Source organism: Alnus glutinosa, chromosome 7 (genome assembly GCF_958979055.1).
Source record: "Alnus glutinosa chromosome 7, dhAlnGlut1.1, whole genome shotgun sequence".
NCBI lineage: Eukaryota > Viridiplantae > Streptophyta > Magnoliopsida > Fagales > Betulaceae > Alnus > Alnus glutinosa.
The window spans coordinates 19,678,419-19,697,041 of NC_084892.1; the positions used below are offsets into that span (position 1 = coordinate 19,678,419).

Here is an 18,623-nt window from a genome sequence, read left to right on the forward strand (position 1 = left end):
ACTTTTCTTAATCAAAATAATTAATTCAAATATTATCAAAATAAATACTACTTAAATTTAATTATTACATTTTTATTAATTATTTATATTCAAAATTCTTTTATATTGAGCGTTACAGTTGGCATGACAATGTCCTTCAACTCATGATTTTTTTTTTTTTTTTTTTAATTTTTAACAAATTGATGAGCACTGTAATGTCAGTCTAATGGCGATTGGGGTGAGATATATACAAAGAGGACGATTTAAGAAAGTTCTAAAACTTTGACAATGATTAAATAATTTCCATTTTTTTTTTAATGATTACGTGCTCCGCATGATACGACACATGCTACATGGGTTGGGGACTTTGAGTCAGCACCAAAAATGGAAGAGACAATAAACAATTCAACCTTACAAAATAAAAAATGTTAAAAGAATTACAAACTTCTCCATAAATACCACCTGTATCCTGCCTTCTTCTCCAAACTGCAGCGTCCCACTTTGCAGTAAAACTCTCTCTCTCTCTCTGTGAGGTAGGAGAGGCTCTTCCCATTTGGGTTTCTTCTTATTTCTCTGTAAGTTTAACTTCTCTCTCGCCTACAATTTGGTCCTTCTTCTTCTTTTGTGTGCAAAATCTTTGATGCTCTGTTTGTTTGCTGAGAATAATGTCTGAAAAGAAAAAGATATTGTACTTCTTAGTTTAGTTAATTTCCTCATTTCTTGGTGCCCAGGAGAGCGCGTCTTCCATTCTACTGAGCATAAGAGCATCTAAGTGATTTTTGATTAATATGTCATCTTATAACCTTCTGTTTTTTAGACTTTTCAATTGTCACTGTCCCAAACTGTAGTTTTAAATTTGTAAACAGTACACATAATTTACTCAAATTATCATCTCATTGTCAATGTCCTACAAACTATTAATTATGTCAATCTTTCCCCCTAAACTATAAAAAATGTCAATATCCTCCTAATGACAAAAATACTATTCATAAAATTATTAAAAATTAGGTAAAGTATATATAACCTCCTCAAACTATTACCTCATTATCAATGTTTCCCTAAAGTACCAATTGTGTCAATGTCCTCCCCTAAATTACAAAAAAAATATGTCAATATCCCCCCTAATAACAATAATACCATTCATAAAATTATTTAAAAACTAAAAAAATTATTAAAAATTAAAATAACAAAAATTTATACAAAAAATAAACAAAAATTTAAAATAAAAAATAAAAAATAAAAACCAGGTTTTTTTTTTTTTTTTTTTAAAAAAAATAATAATAATTTTCAGTTATTTTTCCCTTTTTTTTAATTTTATTTTTTTTTAATTTTTTTTTCTTTAATTTTATTAGTTTTTGTTTTTTTAAAATTTGTTTTCAAAAAAAAAAAAAATTGTTTTTTTAGTTTTCATTTTTTTTTTTAGAATTTATAAAGACATTTTTATCTTATTGAAAAAAAAAAAATTAGGTTAATTTTGTCTTTCTGTTGGTATTAAGAGAGATATTGATACTTTTTGTTAGTTTGAGGGAGGATATTGACACAATTGATAGTTTGGAAAAATATTGACAATTGAGTGGTAGTTTAAGGGAGATATGTGTACTTTTTCTTTAATTTATTTTTTTAAATAAATAAAATTATTTTAACAAAATCTAAAATAACAAAAAAAAAATATAAAAAATAAAATCAAAAATATTTTTTTTCGTTTTTATTTTTTTTTATTTTTTTAATTATTTCAGTTATTTTTTCGTTTTTTTTAAAAAAAAAAAAAAAATCATCCTTTTTCATTTTTTTAATTTTCGTTTTTCTTTAATTTTTTTTTTTTCGTTTTTTCCTTAATTTTTTTAATTTTTTTTAAAAGTTTTTTTTAGTTTTCATTTTTTTTTTTTTTTAGTTTTAGTTTTAGTTTTTTTTTTTTTTTTTTTTTTTTTTTAATTTATAAGGAGATTTTTGTCTCATTGAAAAAAAAAAAAATTATGGTCATTTTTGTGTTTTTGTTGGTCTTAATGTGAACATTGACATATTTTGGTAGTATGAGGGATAATTGACACAATTAGTAATTTAGGGAGACATTGACAATTGAGTAATAATTTAAGAAGAATACTTGTTCTTTTCCCTTTAATTATCTTGGTAGCTTTCTCGTGTGCTCTGTTTTTTCATCGTATTTGGTTTTTTTTTAACTTTCTACTTTGCACCTATATGTTTTCACATTATTGATGACCTCAAAATTTGACAATAAAAAATAATAGTTATTTTAAAATTTAATTTAGTATAAAAAGATGAATTTATTTATTTAATTAATAGATTAACATTATCTAGTCTAACATCTGACAACATTTAAGTGAATGGTAAGGTAAACGAACTCATTACTATTCTAATAACATGATATGATAAATAGTCCCTCATCTAAAAAACTGAAGTTGATAAAAAATAATAAATTTAACTAATTATTAATTTTTTTTTTAACAAATATAGATATTACTTTTTGTTTAGGCAATTCGTTTTTGAATTTGATATTATAACCTGTATAGATCTTAATTGACTGTTTTTTTTTTTCCCCCTCTTTACAATATGAATGCAGTTGAGGAAATGGCGAGAACTGCCATCTCGTTGATGGGGCTTCTGCTCTTGTGTTTGTGGGCAGCCTCCACAGAAGCAGAACACGTGAAATATAAAGACCCAAAACAGCCATTGAATGTTAGAATTAAGGATTTACTGAGGCGGATGACTTTGGAGGAAAAGATTGGTCAAATGGTGCAGATTGACCGCACTGTTGCATCCGCAGAGGTGATGAAGAACTACTTCATTGGTAATTAATAATTATCACCTTTCATTTTTATTTCTATGTAAGATTTAAGAAAATAAGAAAGACGTACAGTACTCTGTATTCAAAAAAATAAAATAAAAAATACTCTGTTCTGGGCATGCAGGGAGTGTATTAAGTGGGGGAGGGAGTGTTCCTGCTAAGCAGGCTTCTGCAGAGACTTGGATTGACATGGTCAATGATTTCCAGAAGGGTTCTTTATCGACCCGCCTTGGAATTCCAATGATTTATGGGATTGATGCTGTTCATGGCCACGGCAATGTCTACAAGGCAACGATTTTCCCCCATAATATTGGACTTGGAGCTACCAGGCAAGGAGAATAACTGGATGTTAATATTTTATCTTTGTTTGATACTACTAGTCCCACTATTGAATATTTTATATTTCTATATATTAGAGATGACGATTTGTGTTCACGTGTTGGGTTCGGATTATATAAGATTATATAGGTCAATCATAACTCGATCCATTTTGTTAGGGATAAAATCAACCCTAGAGACACGTGGATCCAATGACATCTCGGAGTTATGTCTCGGCTACTTGTTCCGCATGGTTCTATCCAGTAAAGGGAAGGACGTTTAGGTCCGAAGACATCTCGGAGATATGACGATGTCTCGGTCTTAAAATTCCAGGTTACGGTGTGTAAAATATCCCGAGATCTCCCAGCCAAGATGGAGTGAACGTATCTCGGATATTTGTGCCTCGGAGTAAAAACACCTCGGTACGATATCGAGTCGGTGCGGTATCTTCTCGGGGTGATATCCATTGGATGAGTCAACATCTCAGAGTATAAACATCTCGGACTTACACAACCCTGTTATGGTGCGGATATATCCCGAGATCTCCAGGTAAAAGCAGAAACGTCTCGGATATCATCACCTCGGAGGTCAGCTGAAATGTGCTACAGTCTCTTAGGAAGGTGCCATGCGCCACACCCGTCTCAGAATTCGATAAGGATAGAATCCCAGGAGATCAGGGATAAACTACAGATCCATGATTTATGGGATAAGATGATTGTTGACATAGAATCGAATTTAAAGAAGTACAAACGCAATCAACTGCGGATTCAACACTCCTATTCAAATTCCCAGAGGATATGATGAAAATTCAAACCGGGCTAGGACTCCTCAAACTCCTAATCCAACTCAATGTCAAGAAGGTCCGGCCTATAAATAAAGATCGTCACACCAGGTATAAGATACGAATTCTCTAAGCTCTTGAGATTAAGATCAAGGATTCTATACAGAAAACCTTTTAGACTGACTTAGGCATCGGAGTGGGCGTGGTCGGCACCCCCGACGAGTTGTTTGTTCCTTTTTGCAGGGTTGAAGTGTTCGGTAAAAAGTCAGGCAGCGAATCCTTAGGCGACACGTCACCATACCGGAAACTGTACCAACAGTTTGGCGCCGTCTGTGGGAATCATCAATTGTTCTTACGAAAAACAAATCCGCAATGGTGACGACGAGACGTTCCAAATCGATCTTAAACGAAGTGCCGCCAACCGGCCGAGACGATGCTCGTGGAGAAGCAGAATCTGCGGATCCAGAGGCTCGAATAACCCAACTGAGTCAACAGTTAGCCCAGGCGCAGAAGAATGTGGAGGATTTGTTGGCTCAGAACGCTGTGCTCCTAGCCGCACGAACTCCGCCGCCCAATCATGATGTAGCCGATGGGACAAACCACGAAGGTTCAGGAGAGAGAAACGGGCGGAACGAGAATCATGACGGGCAGAACGAGAACCATGAAGAGAGAGCCGGGCGGAACGAGAATTGTGGAGAGCCCATCAATCCGGTTCCACCCACGGAGGCAGAAAGGAGGTTGCAGAAGATGGTCCAGGATCTGGGCGCGAAATATGATATGCTGTCAAAGACGATTGACCAGAGGCGTGATGGGAAGGAGTCCCTTGTTGACAACCTCTTCCAGCACAAGGAATCCATATTCACCGAAGAAGTGTCCAACTGCGACTTACCCGGAAGATTCAAGGTACCTGACATTCCTGTCTTCTCTGGCAGCGAAGATCCAGTGGAGCATCTGGACAATTTCAGGTCCCATGTCTCCCTGCACAAAACACCAGATGCTGTGGCATGCCGAGCTTTTCCTCTCACCCTGTCAGGAAAAGCCCGAGACTGGCTCAGGAATCTCGCACCAAGGTCGATTGATTGCTTCGACACCCTTGGACGAAAATTCCTGGCCCAGTTCGTATCCGGGAGAGCTAGAAGGAAACCCCGAGGGTACTTACTCTCTGTGCAGCAGGGACCAAATGAGACTCTAAAAGACTATCTGTGGAGGTTCAACCAGGAGAAGCTGAACACAGAGAGTGCACCAGACGACTTCATTTACGGTGCAATCTTTCAAGGCTTGAAAAAAGATGGACCTCTGATGGCGGAATTGGCGTTGAAACCGCCGAAAGATCTTCAAACCTTTATGGTGAAGATGGACAGGTACATCAACCAGGAAGAAACGCTCCGAGCTCTCCTCAGTAATTCCCAGCAACAACAGCAGCCGTCCACTGAGAAGCCTAAGAAAAAGAAGAATCCTGAACCAGTACAGGATGCTGGTCCCGCAGAATATAAGAAGGTGAAGAAAAATTTCGGAGATTATAAGTGGACACCGTTGAACACCTCCATCACCGAGGTGCTCATGGAACTCAAGAAAGATCCGAATTACCAGAAACCGAGACCCATTCAAGGAAATCCCCCTCCATACTTGGCTCACAAGTACTGCGCCTTCCACGATTCACACGGTCATCTGACCGAGCAGTGTGTTTCATTGAGGCAGTTGATCGAGAAATTCATTGAGAATGGGAAGCTAGTCCGATTCCTCGCCAATGAGAGGAATCGACAGGAGCGAGATCACTATCCGAGGCCTAGGAGGGAAGAAGATCGGGATAATAGAAGAAACTATCAACCGAGACAAGATGAAAGAAGAGAAAGAAGCCGAGAGCCAGCACCTCGGCCTCGGAGGGATGAAAGAAGGGAGAGAAGTAGAAGCAGGCCTCGGGGGGCACAGCAGGGCAATATCCCTATCATCCACACCATCTCGGGAGGATTCGGAGGAGGAGGCGAGTCCAACTCAGCTCGGAAAGCATACGCCAGGCAGCTCGATGATTTCGAAGTTTACTCGGTCCAGAGGCCCCCAAAATCTCGGAAGTATAACCCTCTGGTTATAGGGTTTTCTGATGATGATTATGCTGGAGTCTCGCTTCCGCACACAGACGCCCTCGTGGTCACCTTGACCATAGCAAACTATCAGACCCGGCGGATCCTCATTGACACTGGGAGCTCGGCTGATATTCTGTTTAAATCAGCTTTCGATCACATGGGTGTTCCATTGGAAAAGTTGGTTCCGGTCTCGTGCCAGCTACAGGGTTTTGCCGGAGAGAAGGTGTTGCCTCTCGGTTCTATCGATTTACCTGTGACAGCCGGGACTTATCCAAGGCAAAAAGTCATTATGGTAAAATTCCTAATAGTTGATAAGGTCTCGGCCTACAATGCAATTATAGGACGTACGGCTCTCAACGATTTCAAAGCGGTGACTTCAACACCACATCTCAGCATGAAGTTTCCAACAGAAGAAGGAGTTGGAGAGGTGAAAGGAGACCAGAAGGAGGCTAGGAGATGCTACAATCTGTCCTTGAAAGATACGCCGAGGCAGCACGGTCGGGGGGAGAGAACTAAGGAGGATGGAAAATAGCAATCACCGTTGGGGGAGCCTGTGGAAGCCTTGGAGGAGTTCGAGATAGGCGACTCGGGAAACAAAATTCATATAGGCTCACAACTCCCTCAACCCCTGAAGGAAGATCTGGTGGCGTTCTTGAGGCGCAACAAAGATGTATTTGCCTGGAGCCATGAAGACATGCCGGGGATTGATCCCTCGGTTATCGTCCATAAGCTGAAGGTGGACCCAAATTATCGCCCTGTGAAGCAGAGAAGAAGAGCTTTTGCCACCGAACGAAACACGGCAGTTGCTGAAGAAGTAGAGAAGTTGCTGAAAGCTGGATTCATCCGAGAGGTAGATTATCCCGAATGGCTGGCCAATGTAGTGCTGGTAAAGAAGTCCAACGGGAAGTGGAGGATGTGTGTAGACTTCACCGACCTGAATAAAGCATGTCCGAAGGATAGCTTTCCCCTGCCTCGGATTGATTTATTGGTGGATTCGACGGCCGGGCATGAGCTCTTGAGCTTCATGGATGCCTTCTCGGGGTACAATCAGATCTGCATGGAAGAAACAGACCAGGAGAAAACTGCTTTCATCACAGACCGAGGACTTTACTGCTATAAGATGATGCCCTTCGGATTGAAGAATGCTGGAGCCACATATCAACGACTGGTGAACCGGATGTTTCAAAGTCAAATTGGCCGAAACGTTGAGGCATACGTAGATGACATACTGGTTAAGAGTGTTCGGGCAAACAAACACATAGAAGACCTCCGAGAAACTTTTCGGACTCTAAGAAAATACAACATGAAGCTCAACCCCGCAAAGTGCGCTTTCGGAGTTTCTTCAGGCAAGTTCCTGGGGTTTATGGTGTCACAAAGGGGCATTGAAGCTAATCCAGAGAAGGTCAGAGCTGTCCTCGAGATGGAGGCCCCGAGAACAACAAAACAACTTCAACGACTGACAGGGAGAATTGCAGCCCTGAACCGTTTCATATCACGGTCGACAGATAAGTGCCTTCCCTTCTTTAAAATTTTACGAAAAGCATTTATATGGAGTGAGGAGTGTGAGGAAGCTTTCGAAAAATTGAAGGAATATCTGGCCAACCCACCACTGTTGAGCTACCCAACCGAAGGGGAGATTCTTTATCTCTATCTGGCAGTCTCTCCCTCAGCAGTAAGCTCGGTGCTAGTCCGAGAAGATTCAGGGGTTCAGAAACCGGTCTACTTTACAAGCAAAGCACTTCATGGTGCAGAGGGGAGGTACCCTCGGATCGAGAAGTTAGCGTTCGCTTTAATCATTTCAGCTAGAAGATTGAGGCCATACTTTCAAGCTCACGCTATCCGAGTTTTGACCGAGTATCCAATGAAGAAGGTGTTGCAAAAGCCTGACCTCTCGGGAAGGTTAGTCAACTGGGCGGTGGAGCTCGGACAGTTTGATATCGAGTTTCATCCTCGGACGGCTATCAAAGGACAGGCTTTAGCAGATTTCCTGGTAGAATTCTGTAACATTCCTGAAGCAGAAGAACTTCCTAAGGAGTCAACCTGGGTTGTGTTTGTAGATGGCTCCTCTACACAGAGCAGAAGCGGAGTAGGAGTCCTCCTCAGGAATCCCGAAGGGCAAGAATTTGGTTTTGCTGTGAAACTGGACTTCGTTACAACAAACAATGAAGCTGAGTACGAAGCGGTGATAGCAGGTTTGGCATTATCCCGAGAGATGGGGGCAACCAATGTCGAAATCCGAAGTGACTCTCAGGTGGTCGTAGGCCAAGTCCAAGGGCAATTCGAAGCACAAGAAGATAGAATGGCCAGGTATTTGGAAGAAGTACGGAGATTCCAGTCCTATTTTGAAAGGTTTGTCATCACAAAAATACCTCGGGAGGAAAACATTCGAGCTGATGAATTTTCAAAGATCGCGTCGGGAACAGAGGAAGAGATGGAAGCGTCGAGAAGGCAAATTATTGTTCTGACCGAGCCTTCGATAGCCCCGAGGACCAAGGTTATGGAAGTAGACTCAGCACCGGAGGAGCCAGAGTGGGCTAGGGACATTATCCAATTCCTTAGACATGGGTTGTTGCCCGAAGACAAGGTTGCAGCTCGGAAGGTGAAAATACAAGTAGCACGGTTTTGCCTCCTCGGGGATACACTGTACAAAAGAGGATATTCCGAACCCCTTCTCAAATGCCTCTCCAAGGCCGAGTCGAATTATGTCCTCAGGGAAATTCATGAAGGAGTGTGCGGAGACCACTCAGGAGGAAGGATGCTGGCGCAAAAAACCATCCGAGCAGGTTACTATTGGCCCACGATCAAAAAAGACTCAGCTCTTCTTGTCAAAGCCTGTGATAAATGCCAGAGATTCGCAAGAATCATGAAAGCAAGTCCCGAGAAGCTCATCCCCCTCACTTCTCCATGGCCATTTGCAAAATGGGGGGTGGATATAGTTGGTCCGATGCCGGTAGGAAAAGGTGGACGGAAGTTCTTGATTGTAGCTGTAGACTACTTTACTAAATGGGCGGAAGCAGAAGCATTAGCAGCTATAACCACTGCGAATGCCATAACTTTCCTCTGGAAGTCAGTGGTGTGCCGGTTCGGGATTCCCCATGCTTTCGTCACAGATAATGGGAAGCAGTTTGACTGTGAACCGTTTCGGAAGTGGTGTTCGGAGCTCCGTATCCGAAACCATTATGCTTCGGTACAATACCCGAAGGCAAATGGTCAAGTAGAGGCGACAAACAAGACCTTGGTAAAGATCCTGAAGAAAAAGCTTGATAAAAAGAAAGGAGCATGGGTTGATTACGTTCCAGAGGTGCTATGGTCGTACCGAACCACCAGAAGAACTCCGACTGGCGAGACACCATTCTCACTTACATACGGAACCGAGGCGGTGATTCCTGTGGAAGTAGGATCTCCAAGCTTCCGGGTGGCTCACTACAATCCAGGACTCAACGACGAGAATGCTAAGGTACACCTGGACCTGTTGCAGGAGAAAAGAGACGACGCTCATGTCACATGGGCGGCATATCAGAATCGAACGGCTCGGTACTTTAACAAACAGGTGGTGCCCAGAAAGTTCCAAATCGGAGATTGGGTACTCAGGAAGGTGAGCTTGATGACGAAAGATCCAACGGAAGGCAAAATGGGACCCGGATGGGAAGGCCCCTACAAGGTAATAGGATGCCATCAGAAGGGAGCTTATCGCTTGATGACCGAGACCGGAAAGATACTTCCAAGATCATGGAATGCCGAGCACCTGAAAAAATATTTTATGTAGTTCATTGTTCTTTTTTTTACAAACAATTTCATATTCAATAAAGAATGTCTATTCCCAGTATCTACTGACAATCGCAGAAATCCAAGAATCAATCCGATTTACATACTTAGGAAAAGTCTCTCGGTCACTCAGTACCGAGAGCAGGAAAAGCCTCTCGGTTTGTTCAAAACCGAGAGCAAGAAAAGTCTCTTGGTCATTCAACACCAAGAGCAGGAAAAGTCTCTCGGTCACTCAGTACCGAGAGCAGGAAAAGCCTCTCGGTTTGTCCAAAACCGAGAGCAGGAAAAGTCTCTCGGTCACTCAGTACCGAGAGCAGGAAAAGCCTCTCGGTTTGTTCAAAACCGAGAGCAAGAAAAGTCTCTTGGTCATTCAACACCAAGAGCAGGAAAAGTCTCTCGGTCACTCAGTACCGAGAGCAGGAAAAGCCTCTCGGTTTGTTCAAAACCGAGAGCAAGAAAAGTCTCTTGGTCATTCAACACCAAGAGCAGGAAAAGTCTCTCGGTCACTCAGTACCGAGAGCAGGAAAAGCCTCTCGGTTTGTCCAAAACCGAGAGCAGGAAAAGTCTCTCGGTCACTCAGTACCGAGAGCAGGAAAAGCCTCTCGGTTTGTTCAAAACCGAGAGCAAGAAAAGTCTCTTGGTCATTCAACACCAAGAGCAGGAAAAGTCTCTCGGTCACTCAGTACCGAGAGCAGGAAAAGCCTCTCGGTTTGTTCAAAACCGAGAGCAAGAAAAGTCTCTTGGTCATTCAACACCAAGAGCAGGAAAAGTCTCTCGGTCACTCAGTACCGAGAGCAGGACAAGTCTCTCGGTTTGTTCGACACCAAGAACAGGAAAAGTCTCTCGGTCTTTCCAAAACCGAGAGCAAGAAAAACCTAAAGGTCAGTCCAATAAAGGCTATCAATGCAGGATTGCAGGTTTTCGGAAGGACAAGAGCATCCAGGAAAGAATCTGCCCGCGCCCTTTCCTTAGACAACCCGAAGTGGTCATGAAAAGAACACTAAGACAAGAAAACCTCTCGGTTAGAGGTCTCCAAATGTTGAAAGATTGAAGCCTTCAAAGATAAAGAAATTAAAAGAAAGGTAAAGCTCAACAATCTAACTACCCACCTCAAACGACTTAGCCTGCGGTCGCAGACTAAGATTGTGGGGGGTAACTCATTAAGGTAAGCAGGAAAGTCTGTCAAACACCGAGAGCAGAAAAGGTTTTTCGGTTTATCCGACACCGAAAACAGAAAAGAAAATGCCTAAGCAGAAGGTAGAAATTTCATTCAAAAGATATCATATTCTAAGTTTTATACAAAGAAAAATGTACAGGTAAAGAAAAGAGAAGATAAAAATTCAAGAAAACAGCTTCTAGCTAGCAGGATCGTCAAGAGGGTCTTCTTCGGGAACTGGCGCGTCAAGACCCCAATTCGGAACATCGGGCATGAAGTCCTTACCAAACTCCTCCATCTCATCAATGGCTTCTTCTGGAAAACCCACCAACGTCGGATCAACCGTCTCGGGATCAAATTTATATTGAGGATTTGTAACCAAAGTTCGAAAATTTTCGAAACCCCAATGACAACCCCGACCCCAACTCTGATCCCGAAGATAAGGCGCATAGCTCAACTGCTTCTGATAACGTTTAAGCTTTGCCCGATCGGCGTCATATCTAGCCCTGAGACGAATCAAGAGACTCTCTGAGTGATCCTGCGCCTTGAGAGCTTTATCCCTTTCGGCTGTAAGTCTTTCAACCTCATCTTTGAGTTTGTCCTTTTCAGCCTCGGCACTCAACGCATTCTTGCACGCCTCGGAGCATTCATTCTGCACAGCCGACAAACGAATAGTCAATTGGTCCGCACGATCCAGCTCGGAAGAAAGACTTTCAATAGAGCGAGCGTATCGACTGTTGGCCTCCGCCACTTCGTTACTCAAACGAGCGTTAGCAGAACGCATCTCGGATATAATTGATTCCCGGGACGCGAGTTCCTCGTCCTTGGACTGAAGAAGAGACTTCAGCGCCGCAACTTCATCCTCTAAAACCGAGATGCGGGCTTGAACTTCGGGGGAAGGAGTGGGCGGAGGCGCAGGACAATTTTCGCACTTCTGCCAGAGGGCAGTCATCTTCACAAGAAGCTGCCAAGAAAAAAGTAAGCAAAGTCAGAATCGGGATGCAAACAGAATAAAAAGTCCTAGCTCCAGAAACTTACCTGATAATGAGAAATGAGAATGCCTTGGGCGATCTTCTCGGGAGAAGACGCCCCTGCATTCCCCAGATATCCCTCGGGGATTAAGTTCTTTATGGCCTCCATCGGATGACCCAGAAGACCCCTGCCCAAAATCTCGAAGCCGGCCGAGACCCTGGAGGAAGAGCTAGGACCCACTTGAGGTACAGCCCCGGTGCTTGGGCTGGCCTCAGCACGAGACTCGCTCCTAGTAGAAGTCTCGGGGAGCACGCCAGCTTCAGGAGTAACGTTCTCGGATTCGATCCGAGACTCCTCAGCCACCCCAACATGGGGAGTTGTTTCGGGTTGATCGGGACTTTGAGTTCCAGGAGCAGATCCCGGCACCCCCTGATCAATCACTTCCCGAGAGGGGCAAGGCTCTTCAACGTCCTCAGCCTCGGACAGTCCAGTAGGAGTCTCGGTTTGTATAGGCGCAGAACATGAAACTCGGGGGGTGGAGTACCCCGTTTCACGATTTTCTTCAGGGGGTGGTGGTGTTTCTGGACGTTCCGAAGAAGGAGTTCGGGGAGTACCTTCTACTTCAGAATCTTCAGCCAAAGGCTCGTCTAGGGGGGTGCCGACTTCTTCATCCATCTCTTCGAGAAAGTCACCACTTGAAGCGACAGGCTCTTGACGCACTTCCTCTTTGTCGGAAGGTATTATAACCGCTTTACCCCACAATCGCCCGGCGTCCGCAAGTCTTTGAGCCATTCGGTCTTGGCCTGTAAGCTTCCGTTTCCTGGCCGGATGCTTTACCCTACGCGCAACTGGGACATCACGGGCCTCAGGTACATTTCCTTCTCCTTCTCCAGACCTCTCAGGTACCGCACATTGGTCACCATGGAACGAAGCCTCGGAGCCAGACTCATCCCGTGAAACAAAGGAAGGAGCAGGACTAACCTCGGGAATGAAACCCCGAAAGCTGGCAGACCCCTCTTCAACGCTTACCCTAGGTGATGGAGCCGAAGGAGGAGTTCTCCTCGCACCCGAGGCGGCCAAAGGAATCTTCTGTTTCTTTTGTGCAGGAACATCCCCGAGAACTTCCTCAGGTGACCTCTTCTTAGTCATAGGTCTCGGGGATGGAGGGGCTTCATTCCTCTTCTTGACAGCTCCCCTCTTGGTGATTAACTGTTTGTCTCTCGGAATGTCATATCCGAGAAACTGCCTCATATTCTCCTCGGTGACGAGATTGTCAAAATCGACTTCTTCAAACTTGTCGGCCTTGACTCTGGCAGCGGACCACCCACTTATCTCCTTAACATCCTCCAGTTCGGATACAGTGAGCGAAGGGGGGTCACTTCGGTCAGGTCGCAACAACTGCCAAGTCCGAGGCATCATACGATCTTCAGGAAGGAGAGTACCTTCGGGGCATTCCCACTCCCCGGAAACTCTGAAAAACTGCATCTCCCAGAACTTGTTGTTCGTCAGCCCACTCTTGAGCTTGATGAAAACAGGCGGGTGACGGCTGCAGAGTTCAATCATTCCCTCTGCAGTCTGCCTCGGCCTATAGATGTGGAAGAATTGCAGGATGCTCATCTCCTTCTTCAACACAAGCCTCCATAGGATGTAAGAGGCAAACAGGTACCGCCAAGCATTTGGCATTATCTGACTGGGCGCGATCATCAGAAAAAGAACGAAGTCTCGAGCAATCTCCGGAAACGGTAATCGAAGCCCAGCAAGAAACATCCTCTCATAAAGGGTAATATCGCCGCCATTAATGAACCGAGCTCCAGGCGCCTGATAGAACATCTTCACAGTTGGAGAAATTTCATAGTTCGAGCGAAGGACACCCTCATGCTTCGCGAAGATGATGGAATCGACCCTGCTCTCCAAAGGAGAAAGATCCACAGAGCCGTCGGGTCTCTTTGTCCGAACCCGAGACGAGGCTGAGACAGCTTTCTTGGGAGCCATGGAAGAAAGAAGAAAGGCAGAAACAGAAAAATACAGAGAAAGAAAAAGTTTGGGGAGGAAGACGACAATGGAGTATCGAGAAAAAGAAATATCAGTGAGTGAACAGTACAATATCCCAACTTTAAACGCCTCCACTACCACGTGTCCGAAATGCCAAAGGGCGCTGTCGATTCAAAATTTCCGAAGAGGAAAAGACGCGCCTTCCGTAAATTCAGCATTAAATACGCTGCCTCGACGATACCATTTAATGATGACAAAAAGGCGGCTGTGCAGAGATGACGTCGACGTTGGGAAAAGAAGCGGTCAAATTCAAAATTTGAACTGTTGAAAAGACGCGCCCTGCGCAAACATCAGATACAGACTGGCAGCTGGAAAGTAATTCTCTTATTTCCGTTTATTTCTGAAATTAGAGAATTAGGGGGGTAACTGTTAGGGATAAAATCAACCCTAGAGACACGTGGATCCAATGACATCTCGGAGTTATGTCTCGGCTACTTGTTCCGCATGGTTCTATCCAGTAAAGGGAAGGACGTTTAGGTCCGAAGACATCTCGGAGATATGACGATGTCTCGGTCTTAAAATTCCAGGTTACGGTGTGTAAAATATCCCGAGATCTCCCAGCCAAGATGGAGTGAACGTATCTCGGATATTTGTGCCTCGGAGTAAAAACACCTCGGTACGATATCGAGTCGGTGCGGTATCTTCTCGGGGTGATATCCATTGGATGAGTCAACATCTCAGAGTATAAACATCTCGGACTTACACAACCCTGTTATGGTGCGGATATATCCCGAGATCTCCAGGTAAAAGCAGAAACGTCTCGGATATCATCACCTCGGAGGTCAGCTGAAATGTGCTACAGTCTCTTAGGAAGGTGCCATGCGCCACACCCGTCTCAGAATTCGATAAGGATAGAATCCCAGGAGATCAGGGATAAACTACAGATCCATGATTTATGGGATAAGATGATTGTTGACATAGAATCGAATTTAAAGAAGTACAAACGCAATCAACTGCGGATTCAACACTCCTATTCAAATTCCCAGAGGATATGATGAAAATTCAAACCGGGCTAGGACTCCTCAAACTCCTAATCCAACTCAATGTCAAGAAGGTCCGGCCTATAAATAAAGATCGTCACACCAGGTATAAGATACGAATTCTCTAAGCTCTTGAGATTAAGATCAAGGATTCTATACAGAAAACCTTTTAGACTGACTTAGGCATCGGAGTGGGCGTGGTCGGCACCCCCGACGAGTTGTTTGTTCCTTTTTGCAGGGTTGAAGTGTTCGGTAAAAAGTCAGGCAGCGAATCCTTAGGCGACACGTCACCATACCGGAAACTGTACCAACACATTTAATTATATGGGTTAAACCCCTAATCATAACATGTTAATTTTGTGTTAATTTGTGGTTTGTGTAAAAAATTGTCAACCCTTATATTTGTTGCGTGTTAAGTTTGAGTTGTGTGAAGTCATGTGTACAAAACTATGTATGTCAACTCCAATTCGGCCTATTTATTTAAACGGGTCAGACCTCACAATCTTAACCTACTAATTTGGTGTTGGGTTTGTGTTGATTTCGCGAATCATATAAAAAATTACCAACCAGCGAATTGTTAATAAGACTCTAAAATGACATTTTCTTTTGAACCAATTTTTTTTTTTTTCCTAGTCATACAGGAAAGACAAAAAAATTTCAAGGTAGCAAACATTCTCTAGAATTTCTCCTAGATTTGAACCCATAGCTAATGGTAGAACTAGAATAGATATTTTTTGTTTCCTACTCACACGAGCCCATATCCTTGCTTTTTTATCAATCAGTCTCTAATTCTAATCTATCACCCCAATCTGATATAATGGTGCCGACATAAACAAAAATTCCATTATTGTCCAATTCTGACCGGTCATGTATGCTGGGGCTTTGCAACATTTGATTGATTATAATTCTGTATATTTGTATATTCTATTTACTATAGAAATTCCCAAGGAACTCATTAGAGGAATGTTTCTAATAAAAACTGTTTGTTCTGTTTTTCAAAATTAATTCACCAGATACATATATTTCAGAAGAATATGTGAGCGATTCATATACTTTTTTTTTTTTATAAGTAATAATTCATATATTTCGGAATGTTTTAAGAGTTTAATGTTACAAACTCAAGAAAGAATAAGAATGTAGTAGTATCTACTTGAATCCATCGTATGATTAAAATATACTTCCAAATCTGCCATTAATGATCAACTTCTTTTTGATAAAGCAGAGACCCTAAACTTGTTAAGAGGATTGGAGCAGCAACTGCGCTTGAAGTTAGAGCAACAGGCATTCCATATGTTTTTGCACCTTGTATAGCGGTAATTATGTTGAACCCAGTTAAATCATCACTTATTCTTTCATATGTTTTTGCACCTTGTATAGCAGTAACTATGTTGAGTCCAGATAAATCACCACTTATTCTAAAATGTTAAGTTCATAGGAAAGAGTGAATTTAATCATCTAGTTACTACAGCTTGCTATCAGGGTAACCTACTCTTCAACTGTAAATTGTGAGTCCTTGAATTCTTGCGCCTGTCCAGGTTTGTAGAGATCCTAGATGGGGAAGATGCTATGAAAGCTACAGTGAAGATCCCAAGGTTGTTCAAGCAATGACTGAGATTGTATCAGGGTTACAAGGTGACATACCCTTTCACTCTCCAAAGGGTGTCCCGTTTGTTGCCGGAAGGTAATAGTTCTAATGTATCTGTAGTGTTCTCATTTTATAAGAAAAAGTGTAAGTAGTTGGTTCCACATGTTCTTGTGTTCCTCTGTGCAGAACCAAGGTTGCAGCTTGTGCTAAGCACTATGTGGGTGACGGGGGGACAACCAACGGCAAAAATGAAAACAACACGGTGATAAGCAGACATGGATTGCTAAGCATACACATGCCCGGCTACTACAGTTCCATCATCAAGGGTGTTGCCACCATTATGGTTTCCTTCTCCAGCTTGAATGGGATAAAGATGCATGCTAACCGCGATCTTGTTACTGGCTTCCTCAAGAACACACTCCGTTTCAGGGTAAAACAAGAAGAAAGGAAATTCATTAATTTACCTTGATTTTGTCAATCCCTATCAGATTGAAAAGAGCAACATGTTATGAATCTTGTCACTTGTTTCAGGGTTTTGTCATCTCAGATTGGGAGGGCATCGACAGAATCACCTCTCCTCCTCGTGCTAACTACTCATATTCTATCCAAACTGGAATTCATACGGGCATTGATATGGTTAGTCAGTGACCTGCTATATTTACTGCTTAACCAGACTCACATTGAGGCCTAAGAACATGTTTAGAATTGCATTGAGAAATAGAGCTTTTGTTTATAGAAAAAGCTTGAAAGAGTCTTTAGAAAAAGTCTCATTTTCAAACTTCTTATACAATACAGTTTTTGTATTTTTTTTTTAGAGAAAAAAGTGTTTTTAAGCTTCTTAACACAATCCCAAATAGTCTCTAAGTGGTCAAGTCTTCTAATATTTGTCATGGACATATTGCAGGTCATGATTCCATACAACTATACAGACTTCATTGATGGTCTAACCTACCAGGTAAGGAATAAAATCATCCCCATGAGCCGAATTGATGATGCAGTGAAGAGAATTCTGCGGGTTAAGTTTGTGATGGGTCTGTTTGAGAACCCATTGGCTGATCGCAGCCTGGTCAACCAGCTAGGAAGTCAGGTTAGTTAGTTACCTTTGAGTTTAATTTGTCCTCTAGATCTTACAGAACAACAAAAACATCCTAGCCTTACACCGTTTTATGGCATTAATTATACCACTTTAAAGGAGCATAGAGAATTGGCTAGGGAAGCTGTTAGGAGGTCACTGGTGCTGCTGAAGAATGGGCAATCTTCAGACAAGCCGTTGCTACCCCTTCCCAAGAAGGCATCGAAAATACTTGTTGCTGGCAGCCATGCTGACAATTTAGGTTTTCAGTGCGGTGGGTGGACAATAGAGTGGCAAGGACTTAGCGGCAACAACCTCACTAAAGGTACATCCAAACTCACCCCTTTTTGATGGTCTTTTTATCATAAGAGTAATGTTATTTTTCTTTGTCACGTCATCTCAAAAGAGTTTACCTGTTTCTACCAACCTTGTAACGAGCAGGTACCACAATCTTGAATGCCATTAAAAATACCGTCGATCCAGATACCAAAATAGTCTACAAGGAGAACCCAGATGCTGACGACGTGAAGTCAAACAAATTCTCCTACGCCATTGTTGTAGTGGGAGAACACCCATATGCAGAGACTGAAGGTGACAGCTTGAATTTGACAATCACTGACCCTGGCTCAAGCACCATTAGAAATGTCTGTGGAGCTGTGAAATGTGTTGTTATCATTATATCCGGCCGTCCTGTCGTGATTCAGCCATATATTTCCTCAGTAGATGCCCTGGTTGCTGCGTGGCTTCCGGGAACTGAAGGCCAAGGAGTTGCCGATGTTTTATTTGGTGAGTATGGTTTCACTGGCAAGCTTCCACGCACATGGTTCAGGACTGTAGATCAGCTTCCAATGAATGTGGGAGATCCACATTATGACCCCCTCTTCCCATTTGGGTTTGGTATCACTACAAAACCTGCCCAGTCCAAGTAGGATAGTCACTATTTTGGGGACTTTCATACATTCGTTATTAACAAAATTATTCCCATTCGTTGAGATTAATTTGATTAGTAATTGTTTGTAAGGAAGAAGATGAAGATGAATAAAAGGAAGAAGATGAAGATGAAGATGAAGATGAATAAT

General features: G+C 42.7%; 1 protein-coding gene across 2 annotated transcripts; it reads left to right on the forward strand.

The window, feature by feature from the left end:
• Window positions 1–465: 465 nt before the first annotated feature.
• Window positions 466–18,607, forward strand: LOC133873831 (uncharacterized). 2 transcript variants are annotated; one of them, XM_062311606.1, is made up of 10 exons: window positions 466–554; window positions 2,558–2,785; window positions 2,907–3,111; window positions 16,110–16,200; window positions 16,423–16,568; window positions 16,659–16,902; window positions 17,004–17,108; window positions 17,377–17,559; window positions 17,665–17,869; window positions 17,986–18,607. In XM_062311606.1, the coding sequence occupies exons 2-10, from the start codon at window positions 2,566–2,568 to the stop codon at window positions 18,471–18,473; spliced, it is 1,887 nt and encodes a 628-aa protein (XP_062167590.1). In that variant the 5' UTR covers window positions 466–554; window positions 2,558–2,565; the 3' UTR covers window positions 18,474–18,607. The 2 variants fall into 2 exon arrangements, with proteins under 2 accessions (XP_062167590.1, XP_062167588.1); XM_062311604.1 differs by lacking the exon at window positions 466–554 and having other exon boundaries at window positions 2,548–2,785.
• The last annotated feature ends 16 nt before the right edge of the window (window positions 18,608–18,623 follow it).

What these genes read in the sequence shown, in the direction of transcription:
- LOC133873831 (XM_062311604.1), top strand. Translation starts at nt 2,548, where the DNA reads ATGAATGCAGTTGAGGAAATGGCGAGAACTGCCATCTCGTTGATGGGG. An exon ending in AGAACACACTCCGTTTCAGG is followed by an intron (nt 16,903 to 17,003) that starts GTAAAACAAGAA and finishes CACTTGTTTCAG; the next exon opens with GGTTTTGTCATCTCAGATTG. An exon ending in TCAACCAGCTAGGAAGTCAG is followed by an intron (nt 17,560 to 17,664) that starts GTTAGTTAGTTA and finishes ACCACTTTAAAG; the next exon opens with GAGCATAGAGAATTGGCTAG.